Source organism: Hemibagrus wyckioides, linkage group LG14 (assembly GCF_019097595.1).
Source record: "Hemibagrus wyckioides isolate EC202008001 linkage group LG14, SWU_Hwy_1.0, whole genome shotgun sequence".
In the NCBI taxonomy this organism is placed as follows: domain Eukaryota; kingdom Metazoa; phylum Chordata; class Actinopteri; order Siluriformes; family Bagridae; genus Hemibagrus; species Hemibagrus wyckioides.
In genome coordinates, this window is record NC_080723.1 from 16017709 (window position 1) to 16043229 (window position 25521).

The 25521-nt window shown below is 38.4% G+C and overlaps 1 protein-coding gene across 12 annotated transcripts in view; it reads right to left on the reverse strand.

Annotated features, from left to right (window-relative positions):
• Nucleotides 1-25521, reverse strand: part of LOC131364850 (protocadherin alpha-C2-like) — a 39988-nt gene that overhangs the window by 2816 nt on the left and 11651 nt on the right. For 4 of the 12 annotated variants that reach the window (XM_058408279.1, XM_058408272.1, XM_058408278.1 and 1 more), the window contains exon 2: nucleotides 533-568. The exons of 4 other annotated variants lie outside the window; for them this stretch is intronic. In XM_058408279.1, coding sequence (XP_058264262.1) covers nucleotides 557-568 — 12 coding nt within the window. In that variant the 3' untranslated portion in view covers nucleotides 533-556. Of the gene's footprint in view, nucleotides 1-532; nucleotides 569-7257; nucleotides 9623-13625; nucleotides 15829-25521 lie in introns of those variants that run through there. 4 more of the 12 variants (XM_058408283.1, XM_058408281.1, XM_058408282.1 and 1 more) reach the window with 4 other exon arrangements.

Consider the following 25521-nt stretch of genomic DNA (forward strand, 5'->3'; position numbering starts at 1 on the left):
TCTGTCATTTGCAAGTACTCTGTTGGTTAGATGCGAGTCAAAAACAGTGCAGTCTATAGCAAGTATGTATAGGCTGGTAAGCAAAAGGAATAGTGTGGAGAAAGGTATATCTTAATCTCCACTTTAATCTGGACTGCAATTTGAAAGTGAGTTGCTGCCAAATCACATATTCAGTAACCATCATCAGTACTACTTCCATGTGTGACTAGGAAAGTTGTTCATGTCATTATGCATACTCTATGAGCACATTCTTTCTGTAGCACTGTAAAATAAAAGCAGCAGATATCACTGGATATAACAAAAAATGTTTTTATAAGTTTGGTTTTATAAGTTTGGCCTAACCAATATGACATCAAAATGAATGAGAAGTAAAGCAGAATCAAATTCAGTTGAATTAATCACCTACTACAGAGGGACAGTCAAAACCCCACAAAACAAAAATAAAAATAAAAACATCAGATGTATTCATTTAATAAAATATCAAAATGTCACGGTTGAGGCGCTCCAGAAAGAAGATGGCAGGGCTGCATACCTTCAGCATGAGAAGGGACATCTCTCATTTTGAGTACTTTAGAATAGAAACAAAAACAAGACAAATTTAATTAATGTATTAAGGTGTGACAAAAAGACAAGGTAAAATACTGTAGAGCTTAGAATTAATGTGATTAAATGCCTTTATTATAAATATTCTCTTAGTAGGTTCTTTAGTTTGAAACATACTAAATTAGTCAAATGCGTCCAAAGTAGATCCCACTGTTTGGAACGATTTAGTATTATTAAAACTATTGTGGAATAAATTCAGTGTTCAAATCATGAATATGACATGTCAACAAATGAGTTTAATCAAAACACCAATATGAGGTGTTACACTAGCAATATAGCAAACACTTTAAAATATCAAAATGAGGCAAAGTAGTAGTATGTCTGTATGTATGTATAGAGACAGAGAGAGACAGAGAGACGAACATTCTGCGTACTTACCTTTCTGTCTGTAAAACAAAATTCACTTTTCTCATTCACAATTCACAAATTTCACAATTTTTCTCATTGAAGCATCTATTAATCTATTAAAAACATCTGTATAATCATAAGAAACAGGCCCAAATACTAATAATAGAACATTGCCATTAGATTTGACCACAAAGGCAGTACAGACAAATATAAAGATGCACTGAAAATTAAACTTGGCCAGAAACTGACAAACTGTTTATGTTTTCCCCTGCAGATAAAGTCAATGTGACAAAATGTATGTACAAACCACCACTTTAAACACTCATATCCATTTCTTCAGTTACCAAAATTGCCACAACAGAGGTCTACTTATGGCAGAGCAGTAAGGTTACGGCATGTGCTCATTTGTATATTATACTAAATGCTTATGGTCTAACTACCAGATCTCCTTTTCTGGTGTCTGGCAGGAACAATATTTACCAGTAAAAAATGAAGAGCATGGTAGAGTTCCTCTAACTGAACAAACTGTTGCATGGAGGAACAGCTTTACTGTTCTTCATTTCCTGACACTTCAGAATGTTCACCAATATCAGTAACAGAAATGACACATAAAAACACTAAGCCCACTCCAATGACAAGATACAGATTTAACTCTAAAGGCATTCTGTCATGTCAGCATCGCTGTTGATCACAGTCTCCACCGTGGATAGTGTGATTGTAACTGTAACAGAGAGAGAGGGCTACCACTTGATGGTAGATCAATGATTGCAAATTGCACCTAAAAGAAATCAAAACTTTCAGCAATTCCCAGCAATGGGAGTGCATCTCTCTTGACATTCTGGTTAAGCTTCTCATGTCCCATTGAGCAAATACTCCCAACAAATTTCCACACCACAAACACTCAAAAAAATTACATTCTTGTGGCATTCGGTTACTGCTGCCTGTGTTTCCAAAGACCCAGAAAAAGACTCAACTCTAAAGCACTGACTACTCTCCAATACACTGAATGCCTTAAGATCCTTTCAGGGTTTCATAGTTATTACAGAAGATTTGTAGAGGGTTTATCAAAGATAGCAGGTCTGGTACATTACATGGTGAGTCTAGACGCTGGATCTCCTAAACTCACTCATCTGTTGTCTTGCACATGTTGTCCTATATTTCAGGCCTCCTTGGAAAATTTCATCCATTTAGAATGGATACAGATGGCAACACCCTTAGCAGCTATCTTGTGTCAGAACATAAAACTGCTGCCTTTAAAAATTGCAACAATGGAGAAATTTAAAGGCTACCTCCTAGGTACTGAATTTATAGTGATCACAAACACTAACAAATCCCTATGTCACCTCAATACTGCAAAGTGGGAAGCAGTCAAACAGAAATGGATTGCACACTTGGCTTCTTTTGACTTCAGAGGTCCAGTATTGTCCCAGTTGGTGGAATGCTGCAGCTGATGCTATATCCAGGCAGCCTTTAGTAAAGCTGCAAATTTCAATCCATTCCAATCTGACTAAATTTCAATGGCAAAATAAATTATATGGGTATTGTGACTCAAGTGTGTTACATTTTCACTCTTGTCCACAATTTCTACTTGCAAGTTAAATACTGATTGAAAGTTTTCAATTGTAACATTTATTATAAGGAAACTTCACTAAAGTTTAATTGTATTCTGCTCTGAATAAGTTCAGTTGCATAATAAGTTTCTTCAGGCTGTTCACATTCAAGATCAAATCCGTAGAGGTTGGCTACATCTGACCCTTCCTCTATTTCCTCAGGAATGGACAGATGAATAAAAGCAGGCTCTGTGCAAACAAGCTCAGGCATAAAAAAGTCGAAACATACCTTTTAAATAATGCTGTGTACCTCTCCATAGTAACTGTGCATAAAAATTATTATTAAAGGATAGCTATCAAACAATTTTCACTAGGCCATTGTAAACCAAAAGCAATATATTCCAAATAAGCAAGTCAGAAAGTTATAGACAGTGTGCAGTAGCTGCTTGGGTGTAGGGATGTTTGCTAGGCAAATGTGAGGCATTGAAGTTTAAATTGTATAAAGTTTTATATATCAAAATATTATCAATTTCTTCAAAAGATTAATTGTGGCGCAATTAAGAAAAAAAGAAATCTATAGAAAAAATGTGCAATTTATTAAAGAAGTCATGAATGAAAACATGCATACTAACAAGACGACAAAATAATATCTACTAAAACAATAAAAGAACACTACTTACCTATAAAGTAGACACCTTATATCTTGTACCGTTTTGCACATGTTGTCTAACTACCAGCTATCATCTTCAACCACTGAGCTGTTAACATGCCATGGAGACACTATAACTGGTGTGTTTTCATTCTGGTCCATGATAATAATGTGAACGGTCATGCTACTACCGAGTGGAGGAACACCAGAATCTCTGGTGTCAATATGAAAAAGAAAATTCTTTGCGCTCTCATAATCAAATGTGGCTAGTGTGTAAAGATTACCATTCTCTAAACTGATAGAGAAAAGCCTGGATATAGGTAGGTTCACTATTTCTTTTTCTATTATGGAATAAACTATATCCTGATTTTCATGGAGGTCTGGGTCATGTGCTTTAAATGAGCTGAGTAATGCTCCTGGTGGATTGTTTTGTATAGCCTGCAAGGTAAAAAATGATCGGGGAAACTTTGGGGTGTTGTCATTAATGTCCAGCAGTTCTAGAGTCAGAGTTTTGTTATCAGATAATGAAGGGTTTTCTCTGTCAGTAACAGTAAATATGAGGTCATATTCTGCAATATTCTTATGGTTGTTGGACATATCTCTGAGCATAAACAGTAGCTTATCAGAAATGTGAATGTCTATTTGTCCATTTCCAACTGAATCTGGATTCTCCCCTGGATTCAAACTAAACATTCTCTGGGTAAAATGTGGGGCTGATATCTCAAATTCAGCACGGGACAGGATTTTCTATTGTGACATCCAGCTGAAAAACACAAGTAGTAACTGGCTTTGGCATACAAAATAACTCTCCGTCCATCTTTTCTACAATATAAATCTTCCCTGTTAGGTGCAACGTCCAAACGCATTTTATGGTTCCCAAGGGTTTTCAAATCCAGGCCAAAATCTGCTGCCAAGTCTACAACTACAGATCCCTTTCCCTTTTCTTCAACAATCGAGTAATGTGAAACACGTGAAATGCATTGATTTAAAGAGAACAAACAACAGACATAAAAACAAAACGTACCGTAACCGAGGACTAAAGATCTTATTGGAATCTATTGTCAGAATATCAGCGTGTTACGTAATCAGGAAACAATGTCCAAAGAACAATGTTTCGAGTAAAAAAAAAAATCTTCAAAAATGAATAAGATAATAACACTAATAGTGGATGCTCAAAGATGGAAGAACATGAAGTCCAGGAACCTAAGACTGCATTCTTGAGTTTTATGTTAAAGAACTGACACGACAACTGAACTTTTATTGAGGCCTCGCTATGAGACACAAAGTTTCTGTGTCCCAAATGTAAGGGAGGAGGAGTATGGTAAGCCAAAAGGATCATATACATTCAAAATGCTTTCTTTATTAACCCTTTGATGTTAATGTTAATGTTAAAGCAATGGAAAAAAAATTTCTTTGCATTTTTTATTTACTTGGGTCAATAATAACAGACCCCATAATTATTTAAATATAGGCCTCTACCAAATGGTTGCCCAATCAGCTTTGGTTAAGTTAAAAAAAATTGTTAATGAAATATAGTGACTCAAAATGTGGTCTACCAAAAGGTTGCGCAGAACATTAAAGGGTTAAATCAAGATTTACATGGCAATTGATTAGTTTATTAATTTAACTCTAAGATATAAAATAACCATAAATTTATAAATGCATGAATGCATTACTTATTGTATATTATCTTACACTGGCTAAAATCTAACAAGGCCTGTCTTATAATGTCTTGGGTTAAATATTATTTTTATTTTTATATTATTGTGTATATGGTATAGAAAGTTTACTGATGAGGCACAAACATTTTTAAATCTTATCGTCTATCAAGTCTAATTTAAAACGCTTTTTGAATTATTTGGCTTCCCATACTTCATTGTTTACATTCCAGTGTCTGACACTGAGAACAAGTAACTGTCGGACTGTAACCCCGTTTCTCTGACAGCTCATACAACTGGGATATCTCACTGTTTATGACTTTCTGTATAGTGCTCAAAGCCCTTTACTGAAAGAGAGTGAATATCACTAACTCACAGCCAAAACCAATGGAATGTTTACTGAGGGAGTCAGCAGTTTCGGGACAGGATGAAAACAGCATGCTCTCTTGATAAAACTCCACACTATGGTATGCTGGCCAATCTCCAAACCTCACATGGCAAGTGGAGATTGTGACCAAGTACCCTTTAACAGTGGAAGCATTGCCCATATCAAAGGTGCTATGTAGAAATGCTAAAATCACCAGCCACCACCTGTGATTTTTCAGACCACTTCTTAACAGTCTTAATTTACTTTCACAGAGGAAAGCCCTAGAATTCTGAATGGCAGCTATTACATGATTGGGTTGTTAAGCAGTTATAAGGTTGGACCTCTCACAAGCCAAGCCTAGAGTACCAGATGTTCCAGATAGGTGGTGCTTGAGACAGCAGGTCCATGTGTAATAGGAGGGGACAAGATTGGCCAACAGTCATATTATCACTGCAAGCCAATGCATCTCCAGCCAATTTGGAGCTATTAGGATGGGTCATATGCCTTGTTCTCTGAATCTGAGCGGTGTTAGTGAGATTGTTGGAAATATACATCTTCATATAAAAATATGCATATTGTAGATCAACTGAGATGAACCAGTCAAATATCTCAAAGAGAAACTGGACTGACTCATTTTTGGAAGTACCCATCCTTTTTTTACCAGCAAGGATGTTTTGCCATGGAGCATTTTAAGATCTTACAGGCTAAGGCTTGGTGCTGGGAGACTTTTTCATAGTGCTGTTGCATGAAGGGTATGGCAGGACCACATTTACATTCATGGCATTTGGCAGACTCCCTTATCCAGAGTGACTTACAATTTATCTAATTTTTTATACAACTGAGCAGCTTGGTGGGCCTGGCATTCAAACTCACAGCCTTCTGATCAGTAGTCCAATACCTCAACCACTTAGCTACCACATCCCCCAAAATGCCCTTAGTATCTATCACATCAAGCTAAAAGATAAGACTAGAGAGCCCAAGCCACTGTGCTCTCTCCTGTGCTAAGCTAAGTAATAAGCATGACACTCAGAGCTCACGCTGCCATAGTGACTGACACTCCTTTAACATTTCATTGTCATGGAAGACTTAAAGTTAGTTTTGAGTAGCTGTTGCCCTACATTGAGAGAATTGTTGGTCACTATGAGTGCACTAGGCCAGAAAATGGCAAACTTCTATGTTATGCATTAGTGCATGTCCTGCATAATCAATGATATGAGGTAGAATGACCTCTTTATCAGAGGTGTTGGTCCTGGAATTCTTTGGTTGGCTTTGCATCTTTTCCCATTGTTCAAGAACCTGGTGTGACTCCCAGCAATGGTCCTTTTTCAAACAAACTAGCTAGTCTTTGTCAGTGGCTCTTCATGGAGAGTTATGTATAATGCCTACAAGTGACTACAAGTTTGGCGAGACTAATGCAGTCTGGGCATGTTGCAGCCTGAGATCATCTGAGTGCATTTAGTGTGAGTGTTCATGCAAACTAGCAAACTAGGCTAAGGTTTACTTTTGTTGCTGATTGAGTCCACTATTTGAGCCAGACATACACTGTAAACACTGTAAACACTGTGAAAAGAGACTTTTCTATGTATTTCTAAATATAGGGGCAGAGCATCTCCTCTTCAACCTTTACTTCATGGCTGTCAGCCAACAAGGGTTAGCATATTGAAATAAAAGATTTAAAGGACTACAGAGAGAGGCATAACCCATAGTCAGATGCTGAAATCAATTCTTGAAAAAGAACTCAGAGTGTCTGATGGCAAGAGCACAGTATTTATTAGCAACTACATTTCTCATGGTGAACAGTGCCTCAAAGCACACGACCAAGGACATAAAGTAAATATCTGTGTGTAACTTGTTGAAGCAATAGGAGCCTGAAATAGATCATAAAATGGATTTATTTACATAAATTGAATTTTTTACACAATAAAAACATTTAAAAAAAAAAAAAAAAAGCATTGTGAATGATATTTAAATGGTGAGGTCCCATCAATCAAAAGACCTATGGAAGCCATAATTTTCAAACTGAAAAGTTTTAATCAAGGGAAAATTGCATAGTAACAAAATGAGATTTTTTTAGCATCCTACCTGTAAGGTGGAGGCAGCTGAGTCACTAGTCTCAGTCAGTCCTGTGCTTCTCGGTATACTAGACACAATATATCTCGTCCCCTTTGGCACAGGTTGTCTAACTACCAGTTTTCCTTTCCTGGTCTCTGCTAGAAATAAACTGTACCAGTAGGCATCATTGGAGACCAGAGTGGAATCTGCGATGGTAGAGTTCCTCTCACTGATCACACTGTTTCTACAGGGAGGAGCAGCTTTACTGGGCTTCGGTTTCTGACACTTCAGCATGATGGTCACCAATATGGTGATCAGCAACAGGAATGACACCGAGCCCAGTCCGATTACCAGATACAGGTTTAAATCTGAAAAGATGTCATATTCTAAAGGCACTTCAGTCATGTCAGCATAGCTTTTAAGTGCAGTCTCCACCGTAGACAGTTTGATGGTGACTGTAGCAGAGAGAGGGGGCTCTCCATTATCCTTGGCAATCACTACCAGCCGCTGGTAGCGTGAATCTCTGTAACTGAACATTCTCGTGGTCCGGATCTCTCCATTGTACTGGTCCAAACTGAATAATGTAGCATCAGTGTTCTGTAGAAATTGATATGTAATGCGAGAATTGTGCACAGAGTCTGTGTCTATAGCAATTACTTTGGCTACCAGAGTTCCTTTATCAGTGGATCTTGGTATTTTTTCTTCCACCACTGAGCCATGCGCACGCCATGGAGACACTATAACTGGAGTGTTGTCATTTTGGTCCATGACAATAATGTGAACGGTCACATTACTGCTGAGGGTAGGAACCCCAGAGTCTCTGGCCTCAATATGAAAAAGAAACTCCCTTTCAATCTCATAATCAAACGTCTTAAGTGCATATAGATTACCATTCTCTGGATTAATAGAGAAGAGCATGGACATGGATGTGTTCACTATTTCTTTTTCTATTATGAAATAAACTAGATACTGATTTTCATGGAGGTCTGGGTCGTGTGCAGTGAGGGAGCCCAGTAATGCCCCTGGTGGATTATTTTCCATCACTTGTATGGTATAAAATATTTGCGGAAACTGGGGAACGTTGTCGTTAACGTCCAGCAATTCTAGAGTTACAGTTTCGTTATCAGATAACGGAGGGTTTCCTCTGTCAGTAACGGTAAATGTGATGTCATATTCTGGGACCTTTTCACGGTCTAACGGTTCTGAAACTATCAGCTCGTAATAGTTGTCGGATGTCTCTCTGAGTTTAAAAGGTAACTTATCAGAAATATGAATATCAATTTCGCCATTTTCTCCCGAATCTTTATCACTCACACTAATCACGGCAGTTACTGTTCCTACAGCTATATCCTCTTTAATAGGACTTGAAAAGGATTTAATGGATATTTCAGGATGATTGTCATTCATATCGTTGATCAGTATAGTTATCTTGCATTTTCCAGACAAGGAATTGGTACCTTTGTCTTTAGCTATTATTTCAGCGTCGTAAATTCTGAAGTCCTCATAATTAATCATTTCTTTAACTCTTATTTCGCCATTATTTGGATTTAATCCAAACGTAGCTTGCGTTTTCTCAGACGTATAGAGACTAAACGAGTACTCAATATCAGAATTGGTGCCCTCATCCTTGTCTGTTGCATTTAACTTGATTACAAGGCTGCCAATGGGTGAGTTTTCCATGAGATTTATAGTATAACTGTCTTTATCAAACTGAGGGGCGTTGTCGTTGGTATCTAGCACACGAACAATAATTTTAGCTGTGCCAGAGCGCGCAGGGGATCCGCCATCTACAGCGGTGAGTATCAGATTATGAATAGCCTGTTCCTCACGGTCCAGAGCTCTTTTTAAAATTAAATCTGTAAATTTCGACCCATCACGTCCAGTTTGTATGTCGATATTAAAGTAGTCACTTTCACTAAGATAATAGGTTTTTATAGAGTTTGAGCCGACATCGGGGTCAACAGCATTGGTGAGAGAAAACTTCTCTCCTACTGGTGTTGATTCGGATATATCAAGATGAATGGTATCACGACGAAATTGTGGTGAATTATCGTTTATGTCCATAATTTCAAGTTCAATATTAAAAATCCTTATTGGATTTTCAATTATGACATCTAGCTTCAAAAAGCATGTAGCCGTTTTAACGTTGCACAGTTGCTCCCTGTCCATCTTCTCCACAATAAAAAGCTCCCCTGTGTCTTTGTTAATATCCAAGTATTTCTTGTCTGCAAGAACATCTAGTCGTATCTTTCGTGCATTCAAGGTTTTTACATCAAGTCCTAAATCTACTGCGAGATTTGAAACGACAGATCCCTCTTTCATTTCTTCGGGTATCGAGTAGTGAGTAACAGCAAACGCGGTGTACATAACCGAAAAAATGAGAAGGGATATTGCGACATACCTCCCCAATAGCTGTTTCATGATGCGGTTCTTCATGGTATAGATTTGAGTTACTCGTCGAAGAAAATGTAACCAAAACAAGCAATTAGTTATTTGAAGTGAAGGAAATGTGCGTATTCCACGAGAGCTATGCCAAATCGACACAACTGGCTGCAGGCAAAATAATCGTCACACCAGACAAACTAGCGGTCCGTTTTGCTGGTGAACAGCGACGCTAAGTGCACATGCTTTTTTAATACAGAATCCTTTGCCTTTGATTAACACTATTCCGGGAATTTTACAAATGACTCATTGAATCTGCATTTATATATTAACTGTTGTCAGGCGTCCTTATGCAGAGCAAAAGAAGTGCATTTAGGTGGAGGTGTCACGTTGAAGTTCTCAGTTGCATTACTGCACAGTTCACAGACTTTCTTTAGTCGTGTACCTACTTGGTATTTACTTTTCACAAGCAAAGGTAAATGATTTAGTTTTTAACTAATTATGTCAGTGGTAATAACAGATGAGCTATTCTTCTCATAAACCTTGCCATTTGACCAGTCACTCCAGCAGTGACAGTTGTACAGTTGACAACTGTACATATATATATATATATATATATATATATATATATATATATATATATATATATATAACTGTATATATATATATAACTGTATATATATATATAACTGTATATATATATATATATATATATATATATATATATATATATATATACAGGGGTATATATATAGCTACAGGGGTTGGACAATGAAACTGAAACGCCTGGTTTTAGTGGTTTGGGAATGACAGATACAAGTCCTGCACAGTGGCCAGAGGGATTTTGAGCCATTCTTCTTGCAGAATAGTGGCCACATCACTACGTGATGCTGGTGGAGGAAAACGTTTCCTGACTCGCTCCTCCAAAACACCCCAAAGTGGCTCAATAATATTTAGATCTGGTGACTGTGCAGGCCATGGGAGATGTTCAACTTCACTTTCATGTTCATCAAACCACTCTGTCACCAGTCTTGCTGTGTGCATTATCATCCTGATACACGGCACCGCCTTCAGGATACAATGTTTGAACCATTGGGTGCACATGGTCCTCCAGAATGGTTCGGTAGTCCTTGGCAGTGACGCGCCCATCTAGCACAAGTATTGGGCCTAGGGAATGCCATGATATTGCAGCCCAAACTATCACTGATCCACCCCCATGCTTCACTATGGGCATACAACAGTCTGGGTGGTACGCTTCTTTGGGGCTTCTCCACACCGTAACTCTCCCGGATGTGGGAAAGACAGTGAAGGTGGACTCATCAGAGAACAATACATATTTCACATTGTCCACAACCCAAGATTTTCGCTGCTGGCACCATTGAAACCGACGTTTGGCATTGGCACTAGTGACCAAAGGTTTGGCTATAGCAGCCCAGCCATGTACATTGACCCTGTGGATCTCCCGACAGTCAGTTTTGGTGGAAACAGGAGAGTTGAGGTACACATTTAATTTTGCAGTGAGTTGGACAGCTGTGGTTTTATGTTTTTTGGATACAATCCGGGTTAGCACCCAGACATCCCTTTCAGACAGCTTCCTCTTGCGTCCACAGTTACTCCTGTTGGATGTGGTTCGTCCTTCTTGGTGGTATGCTGACATTACCCTGGATACCGTGGCTCTTGATACATCACAAAGACTTGCTGTCTCAGTCACAGATGTGCCAGCGAGACGTGCACCAACAATTTGTCCTCTTTTGAACTCTGATATGTCACCCATAATGTTGTGTGCATTGCAATATTTTAAGCAAAACTGTGCTATTACTCTGCTAATTAAACCTTCACACTCTGCTCTTACTGGTGGAATGTGCAATCAATGAAGATTGTTTCAGTTTTATTGTCCAACCGCTATATATATTTATACATATATATATATATATATATACACATGGGTGGACTGGCCATTGGAAGCACCGGGATATCGGTATATGAGGTTAAAGTACCACGAGAGTTACTTAAGAGTGTGCGCACGAATATGCGCTAGAGTCGCTCTCGTGATACCTTGGTGTCTTCATTTGGCAGACGGACGCTTTCATCCAAAGCAATTTACAATAGATAAAATCAAACAAACAAACAAGCAACATGTAAGTGCTGTGACAAGTCTTGTTTAGTCTAGCATGTTTTTTAAACAATAAATAAAAAGAATGAACTGTAGATAGAATAGAGAGTGCTAGTGTTAGAGGGCCAAGATTTTTTTTTTTAATACATAAAAATTAATTACCTGCACACGCACATCTACAGCATGGCTATATGCAAGCAAGCATATACAGCAAGCTAATGATGTTCACAAAATATATTTAAATATATATATATATATATATATATATATATATATATATATATATATATGTAATGATAGAAGTTTTAAAAGAGCATGTGACATCTTACAAAATGACAAACTAGCACACTGTGTTAGAGATGGGGACAGGAGTATTTTCTAGTGCCAAATTTAACCAGAAATTTCTCCTTTTTTAAGTTTAAGCTAAACAAAACTAAACATACAGGCTATACACTTAGAACAATATGTGCTTTTATGATTTATGAGATCATCAGTAGTAGGACTGTAATATACAATTAATATAAGTATATACTATTGAATGTGTTTATTTTGTATTGCAGAGTAACTAGATGTGCAGAGAGAGAGAGAGAGAGAGAGAGAGAGAGAGAGAGAGATTCAGGGAAAGATGAAAGAGATAGTCAAAGCCTTTATAATCCATTTAATTATTTTGCCCATCCTCATTCCAAGTATTTTGATTTATTTACTAGTGCTAATCACATACTGTTTACTCTTACTGGTCTGTTCTTATGCCAAATGAGTGAACATTGTTATCTGTTATTTACAGTGTCATAGTTTTTGTTAAGTTTGTGTTTGTGATAATTTTGGTATACTGTACTTGATCATTGGAAATACATAAAATATGTATATTTCAGCATTCTGTGAAAAGTGTAAGCCTATTATATATTGGTCTGTGGTGTGGTAGTATAGATGGTGTATTACTGGTGAGTTTTTGAGGGTTCATTTAGGCCTATTTATTGATTTAGAATTCATATGGTAGTTTACCTGTTACATCAACTAATAGGTTTAGCCTGCAAGATTAGCAGTCTGGTGGATTACATGAACAGGGTGGTGGTGACAGCAAAGGTGGCCTGGGATGGAATCAAATTCCTGGCCTGAATTATTGTCCCATTCTGCCACTGTATACAGCTCTGGAAAAAAATAAGAGACCACTGCCCAAACTCCAGATTTGAACCCTATTAAAAATCTCTGGAATGTCATCAAGAGGAAGATGGATGGTCACAAACCATCAAGCAAAGCTGAGCTGTTTGCTTTTTTGCAAAAAGAGTGGTATAAGTTACCCAACAGCAATGTGAAAAACTGGTGGAGAGCATGCTAAAACTCATGCAAATTGGGGTTGTAATGTTATTTAATTGTGTTATTTTAAATGTTTTAACACAATTTATTTACAAATTATTTGCATTTCGTTTTATTTGAGTTATTAAAGCTCTGCAAATATACTGCATGATCTTGGGTTATTTTGATGTGTTGCCATTTCCTTTAAATACATTAATATATAAATATATATACATATATATATTAGTTGCTAAATTATTAGTAATACCCACCTTGTATCAATTACATGCCATTATTTCAGGCCCACTAATAATATTTTCTGTGTACATCCTATCCTCCGCAGTTTCTATTAAAATTAAACATTGGAGCCTAGGAATTAAGTCATTTACATTTGAAATCACAACCTTTTGACCTTTCGAGCAGTAGTTCAACACCACTGAGCTACCACTTTCCCAAGTCCAAAACTCTTCCACGATGACAACTAAATTGCAGAATGATGATGTAAAATCATTGAACTTGAACCTTCAGCAATTCACATACTGTTCTCAGAAATAACAACAGATTTTTAGTACTATTTAAATTTTACAATACTCATAAAAATGTAGTTTACCTGTAGAGTAGATGCAGCTGAGTCACTAGTCTCAGTCAGTCCTGTGCTTCTCGGGATACTAGAAACAATGTATCTCGTCCCCTTTGGCACAGGTTGTCTAACTACCAGTTTTCCTTTCCTGGTCTCTGCTAGAAATAAACTGTACCAGTAGGCATCATTGGAGACCAAAGTGGAATCTGCGATGGTAGAGTTCCTCTCACTGATCACACTGTTCCTACAGGGAGGAGCAGCTTTACTGGGCTTCGGTTTCTGACATTTCAGCACAATGGTCACCAATATGGTGATCAGTAACAGGAATGACACGGAACCCAGTCCGATTACCAGATACAGGTTTAAATCAGAAAATATATCATATTCAATAGGCACTTCAGTCATGTCTGCATAGCTTTTAAGCGCTGTCTCCACTGTGGACAGTTTGATGGTGACTGTAGCAGAGAGAGAGGGCTCACCATTATCCTTGGCGATAACCACCAGTCGCTGATGGCGTGAGTCTCTGTAACTGAACATTCTTGTGGTCCGGATCTCTCCATTGTACTGATCCAAACTGAATAATGTAGCATCAGTGTTCTGGAGAAATTGATAAGTAATCCTGGAGTTGTGTACAGAGTCTGTGTCTATAGCAATTACTTTGGCTATCAGAGTTCCTTTATCGGTGGATCTGGGTATTTTCTCCTCAACCACTGAGCCGTGCGCGCGCCACGGAGACACTATAACCGGAGTGTTGTCGTTCTGATCCATGATAACAATCTGAACAGTTACGTTACTGCTTAGTGGAGGAACACCAGAGTCTCTAGCTTCAATATGAAAAAGAAACTCCTTCTCTATTTCATAATCAAACGTCTTTAGTGCATAAAGATTGCCATTCTCTGGATTTATGGAGAAGAGCATTGACATAGAAGTATTTACTATTTCTTTTTCTATAATGAAATAAACTAGATACTGATTTTCATGGAGGTCTGGGTCAATAGCAGTTAAAGAACTTAACAAAGCTCCAGGTGGATTATTTTCTAACAACTGAATGGTATAAACTGATTGAGAAAACCATGGGACATTGTCATTAACGTCCAGCAATTCAAGTGTTACAGTTTCATTTTCAGATAAAGGAGGATTTCCTCTGTCAGTAATTGTAAATGTGATGTCATATTCTGCAACTTTTTCACGGTCCAGTGGTTCTGAAACTATGAGCTCATAGTAATTATCTGATGATTCTTTCAATGCAAAAGGTAACTTTTCAGAAATCTGAATGTCAATATGACCATTTTCACCTGAATCTTTATCACTTACACTAACTACGGCAATAACTGTACCTACAGATACATCCTCTTTGATTGGACTTAAGAATGATTTTATAGATATTCCCGGATGATTATCATTCATATCTGTCACTAAAATTGTTACTTTGCACTGCCCAGACAAACTGCTCACTCCCTTATCTGTGGCTATTATCTCCATGTCATAAATCCTGAAATCCTCGTAATTAATAACTCCTTTAACTCTAATCTCACCATTATTAGGGTTTAAACTGAATGTTTCCTGTGTCTTTTCAGATGTGTAAAGACTAAATGAATAAACAATATCAGAATTAGATCCATCATCAAGGTCGGTTGCGTTTAACTTCACTACAAGGTTTCCAATTGGAGAATTTTCCATTAAATGTATTGTATAACTTTCTTTGTCAAATTTAGGGGCGTTGTCATTTGTGTCCAGCACACGCACCATAATGCTCGCTGTGCCGGACCGTGTTGGGACTCCGCCATCTACAGCAGTGAGGATCAGACTGTGTACGGCCTGTGCCTCTCTGTCTAGACCCTTTCTCAGAATTAAATCAGCAAACTTGGCACCGTCTCTTCCTGTCTGCAGTTCAATATCAAAATATTCGCTGTCACTCAAATGATACGTATTAATAGAATTCGTTCCAATATCAGGGTCAACTGCATTACTAAGAGAAAATCGCTCACCCTCAGGTGTGGACTCTGATATATCCAAATGAATTGTATCCCTTCGAAACCGTGGTGCATTGTCATTTATATCCATAATTTCAATTTCTATATTAAATATTCTAACGGGATTCTCAAGTGTAATCTCTATTTTAATGAAGCATGTTGTTGTCTTAGAACAAAGATACTCTCTATCCATCTTTTCCAAAATATAAAGCTCACCGGTGTCTTTGTTAATGTCAAGGTACTTTTTATTTGAAATTACGTCTAACCTCATTTTTCGACTGCTCAGCGTTGTCACATCCAGTCCCAAATCTGCAGCTAAATTTGCCACAACAGATCCTTCCTTCATTTCTTCAGGGATAGAGTAATGAGTAACAGCAGACACTCCGCAAAAAAAGCGTGTAATAAAAAGGAAGGCTGACGCGTAACTCCATAGCTGGGTTTTTATTCCACCTGCCATTGTTTTAAAGTAAGATCTCGCCGTTGATTCCAAGCACTATATCGTTACGAAAAGAAGATGCTTAACAGAAAAAAAATCGTTTGGATTGTGTCTAAAAAAATCGGCAAAGATCCAGATCAGTAGACGGTGTGGTTATCACGCCGTCAAACGGATTTGTCCACGTCCTTAAAGTGAAACTCCTCAACGGCGAACACATACACGTGTTTTTTAGCGAACAGCGACGCTCCGTGTTTAGGGTTATAAAAAATCGTTCGGCATTAATTTTTTTAATTGATTGAAGTGGTGACAAAGCGGTTAAAACACTAAGATAGCTCAGACAACAGCTACTATAAATACTACCAGAGAATCTTTGTTTGTTTTTTGTCAAAGGGTGAAAGCTTCTAGCAAGTAGAAAATGTAACTGTAAAGTGTCTCTGAGTCTACGATTATTAGTAGATGAAAATACCGAACACCGATTCTCAATGATACATCTATAGTCATATCAATGCGAATATTTTAAATACGTTAGGTGTACACCGTGATACTTTAAATGAAACGTCAAGCAAAGCACTGGAGATTTTTTCGTGAAAGAGTGTCGACGTTCTCTTACCTGTAGAGTAGATGCAGCTGAGTCACTAGTCTCAGTCAGCCCTGTGCTCCTCGGTATACTGGACACAATATATCTTGTCCCCTTCGGAACAGGTTGTCTAACTACTAGTTTTCCTTTCCTGGTCTCTGCTAGAAATAAACTGTACCAGTAGGCATCGTTGGAAACCAGCGTGGAATCTGCGATGGTAGAGTTTCTTTCACTGATCACGCTGTTCCTACAGGGAGGAGCAGCTTTACTGGGCTTCGGTTTCTGACACTTCAGCACGATGGTCACCAATATAGTGATAAGTAAAAGGAATGATACTGAGCCCAGTCCGATTACCAAATACAGATTTAAATCGGAAAAGATGTCATATTCTAAAGGCACTTCAGTCATATCTGCATAGCTTTTCAGAGCAGTCTCCACCGTGGACAGTTTGATGGTGACTGTAGCAGAGAGAGAGGGCTCTCCGTTATCCTTGGCGATAACCACCAGTCGCTGGTGACGCGAGTCTCTGTAACTGAACATTCTGGTGGTCCGGATCTCTCCATTGTACTGGTCCAGACTGAATAATGTAGCATCAGTGTTCTGAAGAAATTGGTATGTAATCCTGGAGTTGTGCACAGAGTCAGTGTCTATAGCAATCACTTTGGCTATCAGAGTTCCTTTATCGGTGGATCTCGGTATTTTCTCTTCAACCACTGAGCCGTGCGCGCGCCATGGAGACACTATAATCGGAGTGTTGTCGTTCTGATCCACAATAATAATGTGAACAGTCACGTTACTGCTGAGTGGAGGAACACCAGAATCTCTGGCCTCAATATGGAAAAGAAACTCCTTTTCTATCTCATAATCAAACGTTTTCAGTGCGTAAAGATTGCCGTTCTCTGGATTAATAGAGAACAGCATTGACATGGATGTATTCACTATTTCTTTTTCTATTATGAAATAAACGAGATATTGATTTTCATGGAGATCTGGGTCGTGTGCAGTGAGGGAGCTCACTAAAGCTCCAGGTGGATTATTTTCCATGACCTGCAAGGTATAAAATGATCGGGGAAACTGTGGGGCGTTGTCATTAACGTCTAGTAGTTCTAGAGTTACAGTTTCGTTATCCGATAACGGAGGGTTTCCTCTGTCAGTGACGGTAAATGTGATGTCATACTCTGCGACCATTTCGCGGTCCAACGGTTCAGAAACTATGAGCTCGTAATAATTATCTGATGATTCTTTTAGAGCAAAAGGTAATTTTTCAGAAATATCAACATCAATTCGACCATTTTCTCCCGAATCTTTATCATTCACACTAATCACTGCAATAACTGTACCTACAGCTACATTCTCTTTGATTGGACTCGTGAATGATCTGATTGATATTTCTGGATGATTATCATTCATATCCACGATTAAAATTCTTACTTTACAATTGCCAGATAAGGAATTTGCTCCTTTGTCTGTTGCCACAATTTCCATATCATAAATCCTGAAATCCTCGTAATTGATCATTTCTTTAACTCTAATTTCCCCATTATCTGGATTTAAACTGAAAGTTTGCTGCGTTTTCTCTGTTGTATATAAACTGTATGCGTAAGTGAGGTCGGAGTTAGATCCGTCATCGGCATCGGTTGCATTTAATTTCACTACAAGTCTTCCAATCGGAGAGTTTTCCGTTATGTTTATTGTGTAGCTGTCTTTATCAAACTGAGGGGCGTTGTCATTCGTGTCGAGAACGCGCACGATGATGCTGGCTGTGCCAGAGCGCGCAGGTACTCCTCCATCTACAGCAGTGAGTATGAGGTTATGAACTGCCAATTCCTCCCTGTCTAAAGCCTTTTTCAAAATTAAATCTGTAAATTTCGATCCATCACGACCAGTTTGGATTTCAATGGAAAAGTGATCACTGTCACTTAGATAATAAGTCTTAATTGAGTTTACACCGATGTCAGGATCAACTGCATTATTTAATGAAAATCGCTCTCCAACAGGGGCTGATTCAGAAATGTCTAAATGCATTGTATCTCTTCTGAAATGTGGAGCATTGTCATTGATATCAATAATTTCCAGCTCAATGTTAAACATCCTTACTGGATTTTCCGTGGTTGCATCAAGCTTCAAGATGCACGTTGAAGCAGATTTAGATATGCAAATGTGTTCTCTGTCAATCCTCTCCAAGATTAAGAGCTCACCTGTTTCTTTGTTAATATCCAAATATTTTTTATTAGACAACGTATCCAGTCGTATCTTGCGTTTGCTCAAAGTCCTAACATCCAGTCCAAGATCCGTTGCTAAATTAGCTACAACAGAACCTGCCTCCATTTCTTCAGGAATAGAATAATGTGTAACAGCCGATACTGTGTTTAAGAAAACAGACAACACAAAGGAGACAACGTACCTTTTTACTAGCGGATTTCTTTGTCGAAAATCCATTGTTTTATGTGTTACGAATGGCATAAGCAGAGAGGAGGGCAACCAAGCGCTGTAGACAATTTCCAAATAGAAAAACTACGAATTTTAAACGCAGCAGTGAAGCGTAAATCGTTGGACTGAAGGATTCTGTGTCGACTACACAAAGAGCTGATCCTCCATCTCCTGGAATAAGTGTAATGGAGAGATCTGAAATACTACGTTTCATGGAGAACAGCGACCCTTTGCGCAGCAAATTGTAAAATACATTAAATTGCACCATGCAGCAATTTCTCAGCCACTAATGCGCACAACTTACATGATTCTTATATAGTCTATTTAGCCTTCATTTCAAAACTTTTAGTATGGTTTTAAAAATCCAGAAAATGCTATTCAAGTATATAAACCTCTTGCCTTGTAAATAACGCCTATGGCACAACCATAGGCACCAAAAAAGAAAGAAATCTACCAGACTGACAGTAACAGGTCTTAATTGTAAAGCATTCTAGTAATGAATAATCATTGCTTGTCTCCATTATTTTTTAGCATTCAGTTTATCTTAAGTTTTTTGGGGGGGAATAGATATTCTTTCCTACCTGTAGAGTAGATGCAGCTGAGTCACTAGTCTCAGTCAGTCCTGTGCTCCTCGGTATACTGGATACAATGTATCTCGTCCCCTTTGGCACAGGTTGTCTAACTACCAGCTTTCCTTTCCTGGTCTCTGCTAGAAATAAACTGTACCAGTAGGCATCGTTGGAGACCAAAGTGGAATCTGCGATGGTAGAGTTCCTCTCACTGATCACACTGTTCCTACAGGGAGGAGCAGCTTTACTGGGCTTCGGTTTCTGACATTTCAGCACGATGGTCACCAATATGGTGATAAGTAAAAGGAATGATACTGAACCCAGTCCGATTACCAGATACAGGTTTAAATCGGAAAAGATATCATATTCAATAGGCACTTCAGTCATATCTGCATAACTTTTCAGCGCTGTCTCCACCGTAGACAATTTGATGGTGACTGTAGCAGAAAGAGAGGGCTCTCCGTTATCCTTGGCGATCACCACCAGTCGCTGGTGGCGCGAGTCTCTGTAACTGAACATTCTGGTGGTCCGGATCTCTCCATTGTACTGGTCCAGACTGAATAATGTAGCATCAGTGTTCTGGAGAAATTGGTATGTAATCCTGGAATTGTGCACAGAGTCAGTGTCTATAGCAATTACTTTGGCTATCAGAGTTCCTTTATCGGTGGATCTGGGTATTTTCTCCTCGACCACTGAGCCGTGCGCGCGCCATGGAGACACTATAATCGGAGTGTTGTCGTTCTGATCCATAATAATAATGTGAACGGTCACGTTACTGCTGAGTGGAGGAACACCAGAATCTCTGGCCTCAATATGGAAAAGAAACTCCTTTTCTATCTCATAATCAAACGTCTTCAGTGCGTAAAGATTGCCGTTCTCTGGATTAATAGAGAACAGCATTGACATGGAAGTGTTCATTATTTCATTTTCTATTATGAAATAAACGAGATATTGATTTTCATGGAGATCTGGGTCGTGTGCAGTGAGAGAGCTCACTAAAGCTCCAGGTGGATTATTTTCCATAACCTGCAAGGTATAAAATGATCGGGGAAACTGTGGGGCGTTGTCATTAACGTCTAATAGTTCTAGAGTTACAGTTTCGTTATCGGATAACGGAGGGTTTCCTCTGTCAGTGACGGTAAATGTGATGTCATATTCTGCTACCGTTTCGCGGTCCAACGGTTCTGAAACTATGAGCTCGAAATAATTATCTGATGATTCTTTTAGAGCAAAAGGTAATTTTTCAGAAATATCAACATCAATTCGACCATTTTCTCCCGAATCTTTATCATTCACACTAATCACTGCAATAACTGTACCTACAGCTACATTCTCTTTGATTGGACTCGTGAATGATCTGATTGATATTTCTGGATGATTGTCATTCATATCCACGATTAAAATTCTTACTTTACAATTACCAGATAAGGAATTTGCTCCTTTGTCTGTTGCTACAATATCCATGTCATAAATTCTGAAATCCTCGTAATTGATCATTTCTTTAACTCTAATTTCCCCATTATCTGGATTTAAACTGAAAGTTTGCTGCGTTTTCTCTGTTGTATATAAACTGTATGCGTAAGTGAGGTCGGAATTAGATCCGTCATCGGCGTCGGTTGCATTTAATTTCACTACAAGACTTCCAATCGGAGAGTTTTCCGTTATGTTTATTGTGTAGCTGTCTTTATCAAACTGAGGGGCGTTGTCATTCGTGTCAAGAACGCGCACGATGATGCTGGCTGTGCCAGAGCGCGCAGGTACTCCTCCATCTACAGCAGTGAGTATCAGATTATGAACTGCCAATTCCTCCCTGTCTAAAGATTTTTTCAAAATTAAATCTGTAAATTTCGATCCATCACGACCAGATTGAATTTCGATGGCAAAGTAATCACTGTCACTTAGATAATAAGTCTTAATTGAGTTTACACCGATGTCAGGATCAACTGCATTATTTAATGAAAATCGCTCTCCAACAGGGGCTGATTCAGAAATGTCTAAATGCATTGTATCTCTTCTGAAATGTGGAGCATTGTCATTGATATCAATAATTTCCAGCTCAATGTTAAACATCCTTACTGGATCTTCCGTGGTTGCATCAAGCTTCAAAATGCACGTTGTTGCTAATTTAGACATGCAAATGTGTTCTCTGTCAATCCTCTCCACGATTAAGAGCTCACCTGTTTCTTTGTTAATATCCAAATATTTTTTATTAGACAACGTATCCAGTCGTATCTTGCGTTTGCTCAAAGTCCTAACATCCAGTCCAAGATCCGTTGCTAAATTAGCTACAACAGAACCCGCCTCCATTTCTTCAGGAATAGAATAATGTGTAACAGCCGATACTGTGTTTAAGAAAATAAACAGTACAAAGGAGACAACGTACCTTTTAATTAGCGTATTTCTTTGTCGAAAATCCATTGTTTTATGTGTTACGAATGCCATAAGCAGAGAGGAGGGCAACCAAGCGCTGTAGACAATTTCCAAATAGAAAAACTACGAATTTTAAACGCAGCAATCAAACGTAAATCGTTGAACTGAAGGACGGTGTGGCGACTAAACAAAGAGCTGATCCTCCATCTCCTGGAATAAGTGTAATGGAGAGATCTGAAATACTACGTTTCATGGAGAACAGCGACCCTTTGCGCAGCACGTTGTAAAATACATTAAATTGCACCATGCAGCAATTTCTCAGCCACTAATGCGCACAACTTACATGATTCTTATATAGTCTATTTAGCCTTCATTTCAAAACTTTTAGTATGGTTTTAAAAATCCAGAAAATGCCATTCAAGTATATAAACCTAATGCCTTGTAAATAACGTCTATGGCACATAACCAGACGTATCAAAAAGAAAGAAAGAAAGAAAGAAAGAAAGAAAGAAAGAAAGAAAGTAATTAACCTACCAGACTGATAGTAAGAGGTATTACATGTAATGCACTTTTGTAATGAATAATCATTCCTTGTCTATTTTTAACAATCAGTCTATCTTAAGGTTTTTTTTGGGATAGATATTTTTTCCTACCTGCAGAGTAGATGCAGCTGAGTCACTAGTCTCAGTCAGTCCTGTGCTCCTCGGGATACTGGACACAATGTATCTCGTCCCCTTTGGCACAGGTTGTCTAACTACCAGCTTTCCTTTCCTGGTCTCTGCTAGAAATAAACTGTACCAGTAGGCATCGTTGGAGACCAGAGTCGAATCTGCGATGGTAGAGTTTCTCTCACTGATCACACTGTTCCTACAGGGAGGAGCAGCTTTACTGGGCTTCGGTTTCTGACACTTCAGCACGATGGTCACCAATATGGTGATAAGTAAAAGGAATGATACTGAACCCAGTCCGATTACCAAATACAGATTTAAATCGGAAAAGATGTCATATTCTAAAGGCACTTCAGTCATATCTGCATAGCTTTTCAGAGCAGTCTCCACCGTGGACAGTTTGATGGTGACTGTGGCAGAGAGAGAGGGCTCACCGTTATCCTTGGCGATCACCACGAGTCGCTGGTGGCGCGAGTCTCTATAACTGAACATTCTTGTTGTCCGGATCTCTCCATTGTACTGGTCCAGACTGAATAATGTAGCATCAGTGTTCTGGAGAAATTGGTATGTAATCCTGGAGTTGTGTACAGAGTCAGTGTCTATAGCAATCACTTTGGCTATCAGAGTTCCTTTATCGGTGGATCTTGGTATTTTCTCTTCAACCACTGAGCCGTGCGCGCGCCATGGAGACACTATAATCGGAGTGTTGTCGTTCTGATCCATAATAATAATGTGAACGGTCACGTTACTGCTGAGTGGAGGAACACCAGAATCTCTGGCCTCAATATGGAAAAGAAACTCCTTTTCTATCTCATAATCAAACGTTTTCAGTGCGTAAAGATTGCCGTTCTCTGGATTAATAGAGAACAGCATTGACATGGATGTATTCACTATTTCTTTTTCTATTATGAAATAAACGAGATATTGATTTTCATGGAGATCTGGGTCGTGTGCAGTGAGAGAGCTCACTAAAGCTCCAGGTGGATTATTTTCCATAACCTGCAAGGTATAAAATGATCGGGGAAACTGTGGGGCGTTGTCATTAACGTCTAGTAGTTCTAGAGTTACAGTTTCGTTATCGGATAACGGAGGGTTTCCTCTGTCAGTGACGGTAAATGTGATGTCATATTCTGCTACCGTTTCGCGGTCCAACGGTTCTGAAACTATGAGCTCGTAATAATTATCTGATGATTCTTTTAGAGCAAAAGGTAATTTTTCAGAAATATCAACGTCAATTCGACCATTTTCTCCCGAATCTTTATCATTTACACTAATCACTGCAATAACTGTACCTACAGCTACATTCTCTTTGATTGGACTCGTGAATGATCTGATTGATATTTCTGGATGATTGTCATTCATATCCACGATTAAAATTCTTACTTTACAACTCCCAGATAAGGAATTTGCTCCTTTGTCTGTTGCCACAATTTCCATGTCATAAATTCTGAAATCCTCGTAATTGATCATTTCTTTAACTCTAATTTCCCCACTATCTGGATTTAAACTGAAAGTTTGCTGCGTTTTCTCTGTTGTATATAAACTGTATGCGTAAGTGAGGTCGGAATTAGATCCGTCATCGGCATCGGTTGCATTTAATTTCACTACAAGTCTTCCAATCGGAGAGTTTTCCGTTATGTTTATTGTGTAGCTGTCTTTATCAAACTGAGGGGCGTTGTCATTCGTGTCGAGAACGCGCACGATGATGCTGGCTGTGCCAGAGCGCGCAGGTACTCCTCCATCTACAGCAGTGAGTATCAGATTATGAACTGCCACTTCCTCTCTATCTAAAGCCTTTTTCAAAATTAAATCTGTAAATTTCGATCCATCACGACCAGTTTGTATTTCGATGGAAAAGTGATCACTGTCACTTAGATAATACGTTTTAATTGAGTTTACACCGATGTCAGGATCAACTGCATTATTTAATGAAAATCGCTCTCCAACAGGAGTTGATTCAGAAATGTCTAAATGCATTGTGTCTCTTCTAAAATGAGGAGCATTGTCGTTGATATCAATAATTTCCAGCTCAATGTTAAACATCCTTACTGGATCTTCTATGGTTGCATCAAGTTTCAAAATGCACGTTGAAGCAGATTTAGTGGTGCAAATATATTCACGATCAATCCTCTCCATAATTAACAGCTCGCCTGTTTCTTTGTTAATATCCAAATATTTTTTATTAGATAAAGTATCCAGTCGTATCTTGCGTTTGCTCAAAGACCTAACATCGAGTCCAAGATCCGTTGCTAAATTAGCCACCACGGAACCCGCCTCCATTTCTTCAGGAATAGAATAATGGATAACAGCCGATGCTGTGTTTAAGAAAACAGACAAAACGATGAGGGCAACGTACCTTTTCATTAGCGTACTTCTTAGTCCAAAATCCATTGTCTTATGTCTTATGAGTGAGAAAATGGCAACCAAGCGCTGTAGCAATATCCAAATGGAAAATGTACTAATTTCAAACGTCGTACCGTTGCGTAAATCGTTAAAGAGGTTCAAAACGTTGAACTGAAAGATTCCGAGGCAGTCACACAAAGAGCTGATCCACCATCTACCGTATGAGCGTAATAGAGATGCGTTTCATGGAGAACAGCGACACTGTGCGCAGGACATCGCAAAATGCACTAAACCGCAATATGCATCAATTTTTCGGCCACTGTAGTGAGGAAAGTTTCTAACTGTTAAATTAAAAATGTAACCTTAACTTCAGTCTCTTAGTTTATTTATTTTTTTATTTTTTTATTCAAAAACACCAGGATATAATTTGAATTTCAAGGGAATAACGTCTGTGACATATAACCACAATAATAAAGATCAATTTGATATAAGGAGAAGGTACCATACATATATTGCACTCTCGTATTAAATAATCATTGCTTGTCTTTGAGATTTTTTCT